We start from the raw sequence: 18,586 nt of genomic DNA, 5'->3' as shown, positions 1-18,586 counted from the left end.
CAAAAAAGTAAAACTATCTTTATTCTCAGACAAGATAATCGTATATGCAGAAAATCTTAAGGAATTCACAAAAACCATTAAAATCGAAAAACGTGGTTACAGCAAGGTTATAGGATCCAAGACCCATATACAAATGTCAATTGTTTTTCTGTGTATTAGCAACAGATTATCTGGAACGTAAATTAAGAAAATCATTTTATTTACAGCAGCATCACATAGAATAAAATGCTAGGGAATGAACTGAATACAAGGACAAGACATGAGCTAAAAACTACAAAAATTAATGATCTAAACAAATGGAGAGGCGTCACGTGTTCATGGATTAGAGGGCTCAGTATTGTGAAGATGACAGTTCTCCTCAAATTGGTCTATAGCTTCAACACAATTCCTATCAAAATTTCAGCAACCATTTTGATCAGCTGATCCTAGGATTTATATGGAAATGCAAGAGAGCTAAATTAGCTAAAACCATTTTGAAAAAGAATAAAATTGGAGTTGCTTTTCCTGATTTCAAAACTTGCTAGAAAACTATAGTAATTAAGCCATCATAGTACTGGCATAAAGAAGAATCTCATAGGCCAATGAACTGAGCCTGGAAATAAACCCTTACATTTTTGGTCAGTTGCTACTTGACAAAGACGTTAAGGCACTTCAGAGGAGGAAATGACAGGCTTTTTCATCAAATGATGCTGGGACAACTGGATAGTTGAATGCAAAAATGATGAATTTAAGTCCTTATTTCACAAATTATAGAGAAATTAATGCAAAATGAATCACAGACTAAATCTCAGAGCCAAAACTCTAGAACTTGTAGAAGAAAATATAGGAGTAAATCTTTGTGCACTTGGGTTAAACAAAGTTCGTAGATATAATATAAAAGATGTATTTAATTGAGAGATTGAGAGAAAGTGAGCCCAGGAGGAGGGTCAGAGGGAGAAAGGGTCTTAAGCAGACTCCCCTCTGAGCATGGAGCCAGATTCGAGGTTCAATCTCACAACCCTGAGATCATGAGCTGGGCTCACTGGGCATGGAGTCTGCTTAAAATTCTCTCTCTCCCTCTGTCCCTCTCCCACTCATGCATGTGCTCTCTCTCCCTCTCTAAAATAAATAAATAAATAAATAGATAAATAAATAAATAAATAAATAAATAGATATTAAAGAAATTGATAACATCAATTGATCATATCACATGATGCTCAACATCGAGAGTCATTAGAAGGAAATCAAGGGGCACCTGGGTGGCTCAGTGGGTTAAGCTTCTGCCTTCGGCTCAGGTCATGAACTCAGGGCCTGGGATCGAGCCCCGGATCAGGCTCTATGCTCAGTGGGGAGCCTGCTTCCCCCTCTCTCTCTGCCTGCTTCTCTGCCTACTTGTGATCTCTCTCTCTGTCAAATAATAAATAAAATCTTTAAAAAATTAAAAAAAAAAAAGAGAAGGGAATCAAAAGCACGATGGGATACCACTTGAAACTTTCCAAAATTACCATAATAGAAGAGCTAAACGGTAATGGGTGTTGATGAGGATATACAGAAACTGGAATGCTCATAAATTGTTGGTCAGAATGGAATAAATGATGCAGCCATTTTGGAAAAGAGTTTGACACTTAAAAAGTTAGGCATAAGCTAGTTGCTCTACTCCTAGGAGCTGACCCATGAAAAATGAAAACAGAGCACCTGGGTGGCTCAGTTATGTGGCCGACTCTTGATTTTGGCTCAGGTTATGATCTCAGGGTCGTGAAATTGAGCCCCCCATTGGGGTCTGTGCTCAGCAGGGAATCCGCTTAAAGATTCTCTCTCTCTGTCCCTTCCCCTGCTCTCTTTCCCCCCTCCCAGAAAAATGAAAACATATACCCACACATAGACTTGTATATGAATGTTCTTAGTAGCACTATTCACGATAGCCTGAAAACTGGAACCATCCAAATGTCCATCAAGTTATCAATGGATAAACAAAGTATTTATCAATAAAAGGCAACAGAAAGAAATGAACTATGGGTACATGCAACCACATAAGCCAATCTCAAAAGTACTGTGCTGAGTGAAAGGAGCCAGATGAGAAGACCACATATTGTATGGATCTATTTACATGAAATGTCCAGAAAAAGCAAGTCCATAGAGACAGAAGGAGGATCAGTAGTTCCTAGGACTGAGGGTGGAACGGAGATCAACAAGTGATCTTTTTAGGGTGATGGAAATGTCCTAATATTAATATTGTGGTGATGGTCACCCAACTCCATTCATTTACTAAAAATCATTGAGCTATACACTTAAAGTGGTTGAACTTAATGGTATGTAAATTATACCTCAAGAAAGCTGTTGGAACACCTGGGTGGCTCAGTTGGTTAAGCAGCTGCTTTCAGCTCAGGTCATGATCCCAGCGTCCTGGGATCGAGTCCCACATCGGGCTCCTTGCTCAGCAGGGAACCTGCTTCTCCCTCTGCCTCTGCCTGCCACTCTGTCTGCCTGTGCTCACTATCTCTGACAAATAAATAAATAAAATCTTAAAAAAAAAAAAAAGAAACCTGTTAAAAGGGCACCTGGGTGGCTCAGTGGGTTAAGCCTCTGCCTTTACCTTTAGCTTGGGTCATGATCTCAGGGTCCTGGGACCGAGTCCTGCATTGGGCTCTCTGCTCAGCAGGGGGCCTGCTTCCCTCCTCTCTCTCATTTATTAAAAAATAAATGGAAAGATGAAAAAAAAGTTAACTTCCCCTGGGAGGTCCCCCCTGACTGCTCAACTTGTCCTCTCTTAAGAAACTCAACTCCTTATACTCTGCTCTACTTTGAGAGCACTTACCGCCTTCTAAAAGACTATAACATTCTTGCAATGTTTATTGTTTATTGTCTAATTCCCTCTGCAGGAAAATATGTTCCACGAAGGCAGGAGATTTTACTCTGTTCATAATCTATCGGCCACACGCTGATGTATATTTCTGGTGCCTAGAACAGTATCTGACACATGGAAGGCGCCCAGATCCATGCTGAAAAAATGAAGTGAAGAAGCCTTGCTTGGTGGATTCCCTCCAGTTCTGATTCTCTAAATCAAGGTTAGGTTTCAGTCTTCAGGAGAACCATTGCCCATGCCAACTTGGTATTTGGGGCCAGGCCTGGAAGAGAGCCAGGGTCTTCCCAGGTGACCCTTTGTTAGAGCCCAACTTTCCCAGTCAGAGAAGATGCGTTTTCCTTCCCATGTATTGTGCAGGCTCTAGTCTATTTCCTTTCATCCCTTCCCCTCCCCTCTCATCTCCTAGCCATTTGCAAGATGAGTTCTTTCCATCATCCTAGGGAACAAGTGTGTGTCCATCTCTGTGTGTAGAGATTTGGGGAGCGAGCAGAGCAGGGAGGAAGCGGTGTGTCTGGGAGGTGCAGCTCTTCCAGCGGGATGGCTGTGTGGCCATGGGCTTGCCCCTCTGCTTCTTGCTTTCTCCCCCCCCCCCCCCCCGAGGCTGCTATAGTGTTCCTGGCAGGCACCGGGTGATTCTTCAGCCGCTAACACGGTTCCTGACATATTTACACATGGAAAGTTCCTCCTTTCCATAAACATTTACAAACACCTGATCGACTTGTGAAAATGTGACACTCTTTTGGAAGCCAGCCTTCTTGGGCTGCGGGGCTCAGGTACTTTGGTAAAATGGAAGCACCTGCACGGGCTTCTGGGCGCCTAGCACACTCCCACTTAGGAAAACCCTCTCTGACCGGACAGAATCATGCCGAGGCCTGGAGTGAGGGGGAAACAAGCAGCGGGCATTCCTCTGATATTGAGACTTAATGGGATGGAAAACCGATGCTGTGGGTCCAGAGACCCTGGCTCCCCAGGCGTATCTGGGAAACAGGGTGTGGGGGGGCTGTCAGGAAGCTTTCGGTTCCTTGTGCAGGCCCCTCCCTGACGCTGGGGGCCCTGGGATGGTTCAAAAGGGGCTCCTGGAATTCCCTGGGGCTGGAAGGAGACCTGTATCCTGATGGTCCATTATCTTAAGGGGAGGACTACGAGGCAGTGGGCCAGGGTTCCCAAAATGCCCCTCTCTGGCCAGACCTCCCAGCTGGGTCGCACCCCAACACAGCCCCAAACTAACAGAGCTCTGGCTGTTCCCCCTCCTGAGATAGCCGTGCATCTTTGCTCTGGAGAGAAGTGACACCCCTGCCACGTAGGTGTCCTCCGCTGACCTGGGACAGCAGGGGTCTCCTCGGGGGCTCCGGCCTCCACCCCCTCTCCTGGGACCCTCTTTCTGCCACCGCTCCTGTGGGTGTGCTTTGGGCAAGTGACTTCATCTGGAAACTCCCTGCTGAAACTCCACCCCTCCACTGTCCCACCGGCTGCCGGGGGAAGGCTTTCATTTGGTGGTGCTTTCCTTTCTCATTTCATGCTGTAATGGAGATTCATTGCTAGTTTTAAATCCATAATTTGCCATGAAACCCTCGTCTCAGGCCCGGGCTGAGGTTGAAGCGGAGAAGTGGCGAGCTATTTTTACCCCTGGAGTCTCCCTGCCCAGCTCAGCAGGTCTGGCCTCCCCCCGGGCTGGCTTGGGCCACCGTCCTAGGTGGGACACCTATGGTGCCCCAGAGGCTGGAGTCGTGAGAGAGGTGATTCCTTCCCGGGTGGGACCCCGCTGGCCCTGGCCCTCCCTCTGGGTCGCTGTGACCCTTCCTCCCTGCACTTGGTTTCTCATTATGGGGAATCAGTAGAAAAGCGGGGTCTCGCGCTGGGTCTCTCACGCCCCACCTGCTCTGTTCATTTCTGGGCCTGACCAGGAGGGGACGGTCAGAGCTTTTGTTGAGTTACTAAGATTTGTCCATTTCCCAACAGTGACAGATTCTCTTGACCGAGGGTCCCTGTGTCTTTCCACTATGATTCGGCCATGCTTAGAATTGAGTGTGTGTGTGTGTGTGTGTGTGTGTGTGTGCATGCACACCCGTGCATTTGTCCTTGAGGTGAGGCATCTGTGTGTGTCTACGATTGATGCACGAACAGGAAGCCTCGTATGTGGCCAGCTGGGTTTCCTGACAGGACTCCTGCAAGGCCCCCGGACATAAGCCGGCTCTTGCCTGTGCTTTTTCGGGCATGTGGGGACATGCTGGAGCCATGCCCAAGGCAGAGGAAGCAGCCCCCTGATGGCAGAGTAGGTGAGGGCCCCCCTGAGGGCAGCTGCAGCCTGGAAGTTACAGGAAGGTGGCTCTCCCCTCCCAGGCAGCTGCTGGTTCCGCGGCAAATGGCCGATGCCAGGAGATCAAGGTCCTCTTGCAGCCCTCCACAGTCTAGCTCACCCTCCCCTTTGCTGAGCAGTGAAGGCTGCTCAGCATCTCCCAGGGTCACACTTGGTTAAAACAGTGGAAGAACATATTATCCTTGCTCCTCAGAGCCAGGGAACAATGGGAACAGTGCCCCTCAGACCCGACCCCCAAACTACCATCAAATGAAGGCAAATCACAGCCGGACCGAGGCGTGGACTTGGACTTCCTCTTCCCCGCTCCTGATTTTATCAGACAGAGAGAGACAGAGGGTCCAGAGATGGTTATGCATCACTATCCCAGGTCTCAAGGGCAAAGACCCAGGCCTGTCATGTCAGTGCAAGACCTGGGACAATGATGTGTGTCTTCCAACCTCCAGGTGGAGGCCCTTGTCCTGCTTAGACCGGAGGTGTGGCAGTGCTCTGGGTATGATGGTGGCATCCTTCGGGGCCGTGGGGCTGTTTGGGGAGCCTCAGACATGTAGTGATGGGGACCCTGAGGGGTCAGCAGAACTCCGTACGGGGTGGTGGGGGTGGGGAGCTGGAGGCGGAGTGCCTTGCCTGTGCAGCAGACCCAGTGGGCTCCTAAAGAACCTCCCTGCCTTCCCTTGTGCTGCTGTTGAAAGCAAGAGATGCTGGAAGGTGGTGAGGAGGGCCTGGCTGTGGGTTGGCCACTGGGGACGCTGCCTCCGGTCCAAGGTAGAGTGTTGGGCCTCTCCAGCGAGACCATTTAAATAGGCTGATTATCTCTCTTCTCATTGGCTGGGTCTGGGCAGGGTAAGGCAGGCATGGGTGTCTCTGGCATCAGGTCTCCCTACTTCCTGCCTGCCCTCCCCCCTACACACAGATGGAAAGGGAAGCACTGAGTTTGCCTCCATCCCTGATGGACCCCCCCAAGCCCTTTGGGGCCTTGCAATTTGTTCTGACACTGAGGTTGAAATGAAGAACAGGTAGATGGGGAGTCAGGCTAGTGGTGGCGGGAAAGGGGGGCAGCATTCCTTTCCATGGAAGATTAGAGAATCAGGGAGACTGTGGGGGGGGCAGCAGGAGGGAGGGCCCAGCTCTGAAGTCAATGTATGTGACCCAGTGGCTACAGGAACCTCCAGAGAGACCCTCCATCACTGCCTTCTGCCCTGCCCAACCTCCACATGCCACCGACTACAGAGCTGGGCAGCTATTCAGGGAGGTCATATGACTAACTACCCTCAATATAATATAATAATATAAATATAATCATATAATAATACTTTATTAGTATATTAATATAATTAATATCATTAATAATATTAACATCATTATATAATATAATAAATAAGTTAATTAAAATAAATATTATTATATTATATTATATTATATTATAATGTAATTTAGAAGACAAGCACTATTGATCACCTTAAGGTAATTCAATGCCCTCAGACCACGCTCACCTTATAACCTGCCCAAGCAGGTAAGCACAGAAAGCAAATTAAACCAAGAGGGGCACGTGGTGCCCCAAGAGACATGGAGGAGGAGACTCTGCTTCTGTCCCTGGGCCCCCCCCCCCCGTAAGGGCAGAGTGGCAGGAAGGGAGTGGGAAGGAGCTGGTGGCAGGGGCAGGGGCTCGGGGGCTGGGCTGAGGGGGATAATAGCTCAGACCCTGGCTCCCATCTGGAACTTCAGGAGATAAGGACGCTGCCTTTGCTCCTCTCTCCCCTCTCTGGCTTGTTTGCTGCCCCTATTTGGGGGTGATTGCAGGGTAATGAATGTGGCAGGAAGCAGACACAAAGCACAAATGAGATACAGCACCTAAGACCAGGCCGGGGCCCAGGCAAAACACGCTTAATAAGGAGATAAGGAAATCAATTCTGCTTGTCTTCCCAGGTGTGCGAGCCCAGGAGAGGCCCACAGGATTCGTGTCTTTCTGCCTTGCGTGCTGGATGGCAAAGCTTCTTCAGGGCCCAGAGCCTGGCCCCCCCAGGAAGGAAGGGCTGCTTGTTGGTGCTGCTTAGCATGGCAAAAATAATAGTAACCACCACCATGAGTATGATAATAACGGCAGGCTCTTCTGTGGCTTGCCTCTTACCGGGAGCTGTTTTGAGCAATGTCTTACATCAATTATCCTGTTAAATCCTCTCTACAACCCTAAGAGGGCAGGGAGGACTATTACCCCATTTTACATATGAAGAAACTGGGGCACAGCGGGCAGGCGACTCGTCCAAGGTCACAGCACAGATAAAGTGACACAGCTAGATTTCCAGGATAGGCCGTCTGGCTTTCAGAGTCTGGGCTGTTACCCTGAAGCCGCGTTGCCCCTCTAAACACAACACAACGTGACTCGACAAAACACAACACGCAAAATATGACACAGCCGTGGGGCTCACTGTCTGCCAGGCACCGTCCCCCGCACCGAGGGGGGGACTCCCTCTTGTTTGCCCCAAGCCCGGTTGCTACAGTTCTATATGAGCATTCCTGAGTACCCAGTACGTGCCCGCAGGCTGTCCTGGGCAGGACGGCGAGAGACCCACTGGGGGAGACAGACAGGGAAACGGTTACTCTCAAGATTGTGAGTGGAGTGTTGTGACCGAGGTGCAGACGGAGGGCTAAGGGATCCCAGAATGGGAAAGCCAGGCCATGTGGCATTCAGGGAAGGCTTCCTGGAGGAGGTGATGTCCAAGATGGTTCCTGACAGGGGAGCAAGAGTCGGCCAAGGGAAGAAAGGAGGGAAGGACCTTCTAGGCAGCAACACACAGGTGCGAAGGCACGTTAAGTGTGGGCATGGGAAGGAACTGCAAGCTGGAGCAAAGGGGTGCCAGAGCAGGGGCTGGAGGGAAAGGAGATGAATTAAAAGGGAGGGGGGGACTTGGGCTTTGTTCTGTGGGGGGGGCCTCTTCACCCCTGAAGAACAGCTCGGTCTGTCCCTTACTGACAGGGAGACTGTGGCTGGGTTTCTTGCCACCGGGTTCTGGAAGAGCTGGAGAAGCCCGTGCTCTTGGGCTGTGTTTCAGCTCTGCCTTCCCTTGCTGGGTGACCGAAGTTGTTCACCGTCGCTCTCTGGACCCACCTACACAGAAGATGAGCAGGTCAGAAATTGGGGGCTGCTGCCAGCGCCGGGCATTTAGGGAACCCCGGCCCCTCAGCTGCTCTGGTGGAGAGATGCGGGGGCGGGTATCATGGCTCTGAAAACTCAGGGACCCTTCCGGACCCTCTCTGTGTTTGCCTCCTCAGTGTCTGGAGCTTGACATCATTTTAAAGACGCCCTCTTTATTTGAATTGACTTAGTCTCCATCATTAAATAATTCATGTTGATTTAGAAAGCTTTGTTTCCAATGGGAGCCACAAGACAGCAGAGTTAATATTAGAACGGGCCAGGAAGATAAGGGGAATGGGAGGAAGACTGGGAAAACACCCTTTTTAATAATTAACCCGCTACCCGCCATCTTCCCCTGCCTACTTCCTGTCCCCCACACCCTCCTCTTCTTTTTCTGTGTCCCCAGGGGTCATTACCATCCACTTCTGACGCTCACCATTCATTTGTTTAACCTGTTTACTATGGATTGACCGGCTCTCTCTGCCAGGACGCAGGCTCACCAAGGCAGGGCTGGTGTTCCCTTTCGCTGACCCATGAACCTTACTTGTCGAGCTCAGTGCTGGGCACCTAGTAGGTGTTCAGGAAATATTAATTGATCAAAACCTTGGCTTCCATTTCCTCCCTGATGTAGGTCCTCCAATTCCTTGCTTCTCAAATTTTCAGGCAGTTAGCAATTTCGAAGGCAGTATCGTCCTTAGGGCTCCGGCCCTGGGGCTGTAGAGGTGTTTGTCAACCCTGGGGTTCCTGCCAGTGGGAGGAGGATGCAGTCTGCATGTGTGTGTGTGTGTGTGTGTGTGACTGTAACTGCAGAGTGTGTGACACTTTAGCATGTGTGTGTGTGTCTGTGTGTGTTAGTTTGGTGCTCACACCAATTCTGGGAGATTTGATTTTTATTATCCTCATTTCATAGATGAGGAACGAGAAATGCCGTTCATTCACTTACTCATTTATTAAAAACAAAACAAAGCAACAAACAAACAAACAAACAAAAACCCTACCCTATGTTGAGGACCTGCCCTATATTAAGTGCTGGTCAGAGAGTTGAACCAGAGTCCCTGCGGGAGCACTAAGGACCTCGCCCAAGGCACACAGCGAGTGAGCTCTAGGGGTTCTGCTCCCAGTCCCTGACTCTTCCTGCTACAACCCAGCTCTGCACACGTACACGGGGGTCCCAGGATGTCCCGCTAAGCGGAATCCCCACAGACATGGCTTGGAAGGCACGGAAGCTGCAGACAGAAGGAGGACTCTGGGGTTAAGACACACAGCCAAGTCCAGAATCCCAGGGCTGGGCAGGACTTTGAGAGGTTCCCCTCTCCAGACTCAAAGTAAGAGGCTGCACAAAACACTCTGTTACCTTCTGTGCCTCAGTCTCCCTCGTGAATTCTGGTTCTGGTGGGAGACGGGGCCATTTTCCTCAACTACTTGGTGCCGCAAGCTGGACCCCGTATTGTAGAGTTCATGGCATTTGGGGAGCCCTTCAGTGCCTAGTGACCATCTTATTTATCATCACTTTCATGTTACAGATGAGGAAACTGAGATCCAGAGAGGTGAAGTATCAAGGGCCAAAATCACAGAGCTTGTTAATGGTAGGACTGTGACTGTTGCCTCCAAGTCTGCTGCTCTGGGATGCCATTATTCTTGAGATGTTCTGCAGGTGGAAAAATGCCTATCTCGACCTGGCCCAAGTCAAGGCATGGGCTCCCCGGACCACAGAGGGAATGCAGCCTGGCTGTTAACCTGGACCGGTAGGGGTGAGGGGTGTCCTGGAGTCTTTGCCTGGCTCTGCCCCTTCCCCTTCTTGCTCTCCTGGTCTTTTAGCTCCCTCCCTCTGCCCCCCAGGGTAGCAAATGCTCAGCTCCAAGTTGCTCCTGGCCTGATTGCATCTGGGAGCTGGAAACACAAGGCTAATTAATGCGTCTGCGACTCTAGGCTTGGCTGCTGGGGCTGGGTCCCCATGACCTCCCCGGAGCACTATGGGCTCTGTGAGCTGGCCCTCTGGTTTCTCCAGGCAGGCTCCCAGCAGATGCATATTTTAACAATGCACATCTGTTGGCCATATAACGTCTCATATTTGCCCTCCTCATTTGGTGCTTTGATGGAAGACCCCCACGGGTCTCCCTCTGTTCCAGCCAAAGTGTTTGCTTTGCAATTTTGCTGGAATGCCATCTGATTCTGCTCTCACATCTTCTGCAGGTTCTAATCAGGCTCTTACTTTATTTAATTAAAAATCTATCTCAGGCAAATACAGACTAAATTAGGAAGCTCTCTCATTCCTGGAACACAGGGAAGGCAGCCCCTCCCTTGGGGAACTGGCTGGGATATTTTCCCAGGCTGAGATGTCACAGCAAAACAGATGGGGTCTTGTTTGGGAAGCTGGCTGCCTGGGGTAGCAACGCCCCTCTTCGCTCTGTTGCTCTGTCTGTGCAGCACAGTGAGCAGACCAGAGCTCCCTTTCCAGAAGGGTCAGCTTCTGCATGCAGGGCCTCTCTCCAGGGCAGTAGGTGGGGCTGTGCACCATAAAGAAACTCCGTTGGGCTGGGTGCCTCTGGCAGAGGCCGGCTGGACCCATGAAGGTGGGGGTGGATACCTGCTGGACCAGCTCAGGGGGTGGGACCAGGGTGATCAGGAGGGGCTGGAGGCAGAGTCTGGACCAGCTCTTTCTTGCCTGGGGTCCTTTCTTGCCTAGTTTGTTAGGAAGAGTGGGGTTGGTGGAGACTTTAGGAAAGGCTGCTGGACAAATGCCTTCTCAGGCTCCTTTTCCAGCTCTCAGGAATCCCAAAGCCTAGCTGCCAGGGTCCCCTGGAAGCTACTCCTTCCCCCTGTTCAACTGCCTTCCAGACTTGTAAAGCATATTCCCCACGCCAACCGGCTCTGCGCCAGGTCTGGACATAGGAGAAGGAGATGGCGGAGACTTTGAGATGTGACCCAACACGAAACTGAGTCTGTCCAGGTAAGACTCTGTGGCCCTCCTCTCTGCAGCCCGGCCCTTAAGCAACTAGACCAAGCAGACTGTGGTGGCATTTAGGGATGCAGACAGCACTGGTCTGGAGTAGGAAATCTGGGGTCTATTTTGAGTGGTCATTAAGCCGTGAGTGGCTTTGCTCTCAGAGTCTCAATTTCCTCATCTGTACAACATTTGGACTAATTTGAGCTTGGTGATCTCCGTGAGAGGGGAGAGGAGGCAGGCTGTGAATGGTTGGGTGCTGCAGGCAGAGCTCAGACAGCAAGCAGGATGAGAACTTGACAACGAGCTGCGTGTGCATCTAGTCTCGGTCCTGTGTGAAGTTAAGAGAGGGCAGTGCTTAGGTCCCTCTCAACTTAGCATTCTTTGGTACCCTCTACAGTGGGAGCAAGGCAGCAGAAGGTGGATTATTCTGAGGATGGGGAACGGGTTCATCTCTGGAGATGCCCAAATCAGTTCCAGCATTGCACAATACTCAAAAATCAGAAAAATTTTAGACGCTAAATCCTCCTGCGCTTCTCCACACCTCTGCACCGCGATGTACCCCCATTCCCGTTCTAGCCACCATCTCAGGAGACGTGAAGAGTCTGCCTCTCCCTTTCCTATCCCTGATTCCTCTTCTGTGGGCCATTCTGGACTGAGCTGTCCCAGCGTATTTACCCCGCCGGACCTGGTTGCTTTTCTCTTTCCTTCATCACAGGCTAGAGGAGACCCTGGGGTCAGGGGGAGGTTCTGGAGTCGGCCCAGAGTTAAGTCTCAAGAATCCAAGCCCCGAGCTTGGTAAGTGGTCCGCCTAGGCTTCCTGCCGTGCTTGGCATAACGTGCCCATGTGTTGCTGTCTCCATCTGAAGATAACCTGACATGCTCTTAAATATTTCATCAGGAGCAGCCACGTGCCTTATCCTCCAGGCAAGGAGGCAGGACCCCAGCTGCTGACCCTGTGGTCGGAGCCTCACAGCAGCTGCCAAGAGGCAGGCAGGTTCCCCTCTCTGCTGCCTGGGTCCTGTCCTTTGCGGGACTGGTGGAGCCTCACCCAGGAGGCAGTGCGCTGGTACCAGAGCCCTAGCTGGGAGAACCCCGGGGCCCGGCCGTTGGCATCTCTGAGGCTCAGTTTCTCATCCAGGCCAACAATCCCTGTCCCACTGTCTTGTGTCCAAATAGCTGGGATAGCATAAGCGGAAGGGCTTTGAGAGGGTTTCTACAGTACACGCACATGTCTGCTCTTATGCCTTCTGTGTACGGCCGGTTCTCAGGGGCCTGGTCCGCAGAAGCAGCTGGCTGGAGGGGAGCTGACAGGGCGTGACCTCAAAGTTGGAAGGAGGTCCTTTAAGAGGAGCCGAGCTCACTCCCTCGTCCTCAGGTGGGTCTGCCTGAGCAGAGGAGTGGAGACCTCTCAGCGAGGGTGTCTTAGGGCCACTGGGCCCCTGCGAAGCCAAGAGGAAGAAAGGCCAAGGGGGCAAAGGTCTGGTTTGGCATAAGGGCTTAAAATGAATTTTCCTAGGAATGATGTAGGCAGTCAGCTCTCCAGCGGACAGCAGGGGCTCCCAGGGAACGGCCCATGGGGAAGGAACAGGTGCAGCGGTGGTCCCTAGGGGTGCTGAAATCATGCTTTGTTAGCACCTAGTTGGAGACAGAATGGACTCGAGGATGTGTCATAGTCTCCTCCGTATCTCCACTGCCTAGCACCCGTGCAGAACATGCTTCCTCATGGAATCAATAGGCATTCAGAGCCCCTTTTAGCACCTTAAGCTGGAGTCAAACCGGCTGGGGTTGGGCAGGGTCACAGGTTGCTTAGCAGTGCCCTCTGATTCCCAGGGCAGGAACTTTCACTTTCCCCTTTTAGCAGGGGAAGTGGGTCCTGATGCAGTGGGGCAGCAGCCGCCAGAGCCCCGTGTGGTAACCCCTTTGGGCTTCGTCCAGTGTGGAGGCCCTTCTGGAAGCGAGCGCACAGTGTTTCCCGGAGCATCCTCACCCCTGCCTCCCCGCCCCGCGCGGCAACAGCTCTTACCCAGGACGGTGAGGCGTGCGGGGCGAGACCGTATGGCGGCCTGGATGGCCTGGCACTCGTACACAGCGTCATCTTGGAGCTCTGCCCGCAGGATCTTCAGGTGATGCTCCCCAGACAGGTGGTTCCCTACCACCAGGTACTGTGGGTAGCCTGTGGACACAGTGCGCATGTCACGGGGGCGGGGCCGGGGCCGCGGGGCGTTCCTGCCAAACAGGCACCACGGTGGGACTCGCGAGCTGGGGCTGGGCTTGGAGGCTGGCATGGCAGGTGACTGCTCAGGGCCCTGACGTCGGCGTGAGGAGCACAGGAAAAGAGCTTTCCCTGGGTATTGGGCAGCGTGTGTGTGCGTGTAGGTTTAGGGATATTGGAGAGGCTATGATGGGAGAGGACGGAGAGAGCAGAGATGGAAATGCTGTGTGGGCAGACACAGCAGGGCGGGTAGTCTGGTAAGCAGTGTGCTCAGCGCTGTGGTTTACCAAGCAGACATGCATTTTGATAAGGAGACACACAGAGAGAGAGAGAGACCCAGGCTGCAGTTCTCAGCAGACAGAGTAAGAAAGAGACAGGAGAAAACAGAAATCTCTGGAAAAGAAGCAAGAGTGACTTTGGCGGGGAGGGGGGGGGGATTTAGTTCAGGATGGGCAGGAAGTAGAAATCGAGGCAAACCTGAACAGTGCCTGGCTTCCTCTGGCCACCTTGAACCCTAAGGGGCCCTATTCTGGTCACTCTTCCTCCCCACCTCAGACCCCAGGGCCTGATTAAGCACTTACTGTGAGGAACTCAGGACACTTAGGAATGTGGGGGCCCTTATACTACTGGTGATGAATAATGGATAAATAAAAATATGAAAATTATAAATCATTAATCAGTTTTCCTCCTGCTGTGAAGGGTGAATGTAAATGCTGACAGAAGTCGTGGCTGGCCAGGCTGGGCAGATCCCCTGTCCTGGCCCTTGGGCCCGAGACCGCCTTAGTCTCTTCCAGAAGGATCTCTTTCCCATCGTCCCCTTACCTGAGCTCTGTCTCCTCTCCTCCCCACTGTCCACTAGCCTCTTACAGGGACCTTCCTCCCTGTTCTCTTCCCTTCTCTCCTCAGAGGCTCACCCACCCTTCAGCAGCTACAAACATCTCCTCTTTCTAAAAGACCTTCACCAGGACAGTGTGAGTTCTCAGAAATGTGCTGTAGGAAGAAGGGGTTGGTCTAGATTTTTAGAGCGAAGTCTAGGGCTTAAGCCAGTGAGAAAGAGAGAGAGAGAGACAGAAACAGAGAGACAGAGGGACATGGAGTAGCTCTCCAAATGCTTCCCGTCTTTAAGTGCAGGTTAGATGTGTTCAAGGAGTACCCAAGGACAGAGCTAGCACCAGTGACAGAATTAATGTGGGGAAATACTTTAGAATATTCTTAATATAATTTGAAAGGTCCAGCAGGGATAGGTTGCCAGAGGTGGTAGTGAGATCCCCATCAGTAGCTGCATGCAAGCACAGTCAGGGACACAGCAGAGCAGCTTTCTATCCTTGATGGAATATTGGAGCTCTAAGCTCCCTCACATTGTAAGCTAAGGGTCTTGCAGCGGTGGAGCAGGCGTCCCCACAGGTGAGCTGAACAGGGGCCACTGGCACCCATCCCTTGTCCAGAAGACAGCTGTGATCCTTCCCAGTATGCAGTATGGGGGCTTCCTGTGCAGCTGAGCCCTTCAGGCTCATGTCTTCATGGCTAGCATCGTCCCCATCGTGTAGTCAAACGGCCCCGCCTGGCACAGCTGTTCTGGCCCGGCCTAAGGCGCTCACAAGGCAGACGGCTGTACCCCCGAGAGCACCACCTCCCCTCCAGCCCGCCCTTCCTGTCCTCTGCTGGGCTTTGGGAAGAATCCCAGGTAAGTTAAGTTGGCTCTCCCCAGGGCCAGGACGAGGGGCTGGAAACGGGTTCCTGCCCAGCCCTCTCCCCGCTGCTGCCCTCAATGCAGCTGGCTGTCCGCCCCCAGCCCTTCCAGCCCAGCCTCTGGATCCCGCTGTCCTTGATTAGTCCCTGGTCTCCTGCAGGCATCTTGGCTGGAGCTTGTGTTTTTGTTGTCTTGCAAGCTATCAGCAGCAGGAATTTTGCTCTCATGAGCTGCTGAAAACATCAATGATGGGTTTGTTTGTATTTGCCTAATTAGGCAACGAGCTGCAGTGCTGTCCCATGGACTGGCAGGATCTTTGGAAAACGCAGGCCCAGAGGCATTGATTCTGAGCAAGTTCTAGCTCCTTCCATAGGATCATGACTCTCTTTAGCTATGCTCAGAGGATGCAAAATTATTGGGAGTCTGGGTTCTACAGTCTCGGTGCCTGGGTTCAAATGCCCATTCTGTCACTTCCTAGCTCTGTTGTCTTGGGCATGTTACTTGAATTTATTCATGCGTCAATCTCCTCATCAGCAAAATGTGGACAATACCAGTATCTTATAGAGTCACAGTGAAGATTAAGTGGGATCACCATGTTAAGTGAGTGGCAGAGAGTAGAGTCTATAAATGCCGGTTTAAAGAAACATGACGGTGAGATGGCATAGCCAAAAGGGTCCCTGTCTTTAGCGGCGAGAACATGCAGGGTGCCAGGATTTTGGGGTGTTAGGATCCCTAACAGAATTCTTCCCTCCCCTAGGGTCTCACATTGGGATTGGGTGTATGTTTAAATCAATTTCTTTCTCAACTGTGACTTCATTTACCTGTCAAATAAAGGGGGGAATCCTCTTTTCTCCCTGTGGATCATTGTAATTTATGACATAATGTCTGAGAATCATTTGGGCTTCTCAGAAGAAGAATGTTCTATCAATCTGAGGGGTATGCATTTATAAATCATTTCCTTTGAAAGTGTTTTCCAGCCTTGGTGAACAGAAAGACAGGTGGGTAGGTCTTCAGTGAGGGCATGATTCCTGTCAGCTGAGCCGTGTCACACAGAAAAGGATAAAGGTAAAACAAAAGAGGATAGAACTGTGCAGGTTGAAGTCTTACAATTCTGAGCCTCAGTTTCCCCATGGGGAAACCTGTGCCGTTAGCGAGTGCTGTGCGAACACCTGCTGAGTGAAATCGGGACCTTTTCCTGTTTCTTGTTAGGCAAGCAAACAGTATTGATGGAGCATGTGAGTTTCTGTCATTATCTTCCTGACGCTTTTTTGGGGATCAGTGATCAAATAGAAAACACTTTCCTAGGAATTTGAGTTCTGTGGCTTTGCAAGGAGACAGACAACCTTCTTTATATAAATGAGGTCAAGTCAGAGAGTAAACAGACCCCAATTCATCAGAACCCCGTTGTCCCTCAGTACTTAGCAGGACCCAATCCTGACTCCAGAAAGCCATTCATGGAATTGGATGCCACAGGGTCAGTTATCCGTGTGGTGATGCACATCCGTGGTGACCTGGGACTTCCTCTTGGCCACCAACCCAGAAAAGACCCCAGTCCCTGCCTGGAGGCTGCAAACCACTGACCAGGAACCCAGAGCACCTCCTTAGCTAGCAATGATCCTGGTCCAAGCTCAAAGCCACGCAGAGCTTGAGTGATGCTCTTTTGGGAGGGTGAGATCATTCCCCCAGTTTCTCTAGGGTAAGGAAGTTCAGAGCCCCTGAAATTGGCTGGTTCCCATAATACTTAAATTTTATGGCAGCACAGTATATTTTGGAGATATTATTGTGTATTTTATCCATGCTCAGCGGGGCTGGAGCACTCAAACCCGGTGATGCTATTGACCATGGCTATAATGTTTCAATATACATTTTTGGCAAGACATAACTCACATTTTAAAATATTAATTTCCCAACCATCATGTTCCTGAGTGCACTTTGATTTTTATTTTCCTGCAGCTGTACACCACGAGAGAAGCAAAGCGACTTCTCAGTTGAATACATACATATATATATATATTTTCTCCTCTTCTACCCTCGGCCATTCCCAATGGCCGGGACACCTGGATCCTTTGTTCTGAATTTTCCAGGTTATGCTAAGCCTCGCGAGCAGTCACATGCCTACCTCCCCACGGGAGAGTAATATTTGCTGATGGGTGAGTGACCGGGTGGCTCAGTCTATTCTTTTGTCTCCCAGGGGGAAAGGATGGATCGGAAAGACATCTGTATGAGCTTAAGGGCTGACATGCACCACGGTTAACGGATGAAAGGACGTGTCGCCAACTGGGGGAGCTTAGCTGCAAGTGACGGGAGCCTACTGGGACATCCTTGCTCAAAACCAGCCTGGGTGGGCTCCTTTTCTTTTCTTTCTTCCCATGGTAACCCGTAAAACCAACTTGGTTCCTCTGTGAGTGTTCAATTTCCTTGGCTCCCTTTAGTGGATGGAAACCCGGGGAGAACCAGGTGAGGACTTAAGTGGGGGATACATTCTGGACCAAGAAAAGGGAACATGTTGCTTCTAGTCATCTGACTTTATCTGAAATGTGTTTGACTTTTTTGAAGAGATCCCTCAGGGCCACCCTGTTCGGGTTTGGCCACCAGATTTGAGGGTTTACAGATAATTCATTACCAGTGGTCGGAAGGGCTCTCAAAGTCCTATGGGTCCTGGACCCAGAGCTTTCCCACCCTGGCTCTGCCCGAGGGGGGATGCACAATGAAATCTGGAGATTTAATCTCCAAAAGCCCATGAAGGTGAGGTTCCTGAGGAGGCCACAGGTCTGGGGGTACTCACTTGAGAGGTCCCTGCCCACACCCAGAGCCAAGCCGTCTTTGATCCACAGGACAAAGCCATCGTATTCGGGGATGGCACACAGCAGAGTCACTGGCTGGCCCGACACCACGGCCTGGTCCTGGGGTTGCTGGCTGAAGGAGTACACTTGGCCTGGGAAGGAAATAAGCACAGCAGTCAGTTACCTGCAGGGAGCAGTGTCTGGAGGCTTCCCCAATTAAGAAGCAGAGCAGAGGCTGGCCCAGGGGAGAAGCACCCCCAATGCCCCCCCCCCCCCCCCCCGGCCGCCTCTGCATCTTACTTCCTGCCTGGGGCCCAGCAACAGCTTCCTAGCTGCCCCCAGCTTAATTCCCTGCTTCTGCAGCTGGCTTGAAGCCGCCAGTCATCAGTCCTTAGTACAGACACACACACACACACTGTGACCCAGCCTCCTCCAGCCCCCAAAGAGGCCGAGCCAGCCACCCTTGGGACTAGCTCTGCCACTTTCCACTGGGCTAACTCTTACTTGCTGCTGCTGGCTTGCCCCTCCTCCCACTACAGAGCAGAAGCAGGAGGGAACCCTCCAGCAGCAGGCGTCCTCTGGGGGTGAGCCTCAAGAAGGCAAGTTGGGCATGGGGAGTAGAGCGCTTTGGTTAAAAACCCAAGAATCCAGGGAAAACATTATTG

General features: G+C 51.2%; 1 protein-coding gene across 4 annotated transcripts in view; it reads right to left on the bottom strand.

Annotated features, from left to right (window-relative positions):
• KIRREL3 (kirre like nephrin family adhesion molecule 3) overlaps positions 1 to 18,586 on the bottom strand; it is a 546,348-nt gene that overhangs the window by 78,306 nt on the left and 449,456 nt on the right. For all 4 annotated transcript variants that reach the window (XM_004750228.3, XM_004750231.3, XM_004750230.3 and 1 more), the window contains exons 4-5: positions 17,924 to 18,073; positions 13,260 to 13,409 (exon numbers count right to left, since the gene is read on the bottom strand). In XM_004750228.3, coding sequence (XP_004750285.1) covers positions 13,260 to 13,409; positions 17,924 to 18,073 — 300 coding nt within the window. The remainder of the gene's footprint in view (positions 1 to 13,259; positions 13,410 to 17,923; positions 18,074 to 18,586) is intronic.

The sequence above is a fragment of the Mustela putorius genome, unplaced genomic scaffold (genome assembly GCF_011764305.1).
Source record: "Mustela putorius furo isolate JIRA1106 unplaced genomic scaffold, ASM1176430v1.1 tig00000460_pilon_pilon_pilon, whole genome shotgun sequence".
In the NCBI taxonomy this organism is placed as follows: Eukaryota; Metazoa; Chordata; class Mammalia; order Carnivora; family Mustelidae; genus Mustela; species Mustela putorius.
Note: the sequence above shows the minus strand (reverse complement) of the source record. Positions and strands in the feature narration are given on the sequence as shown.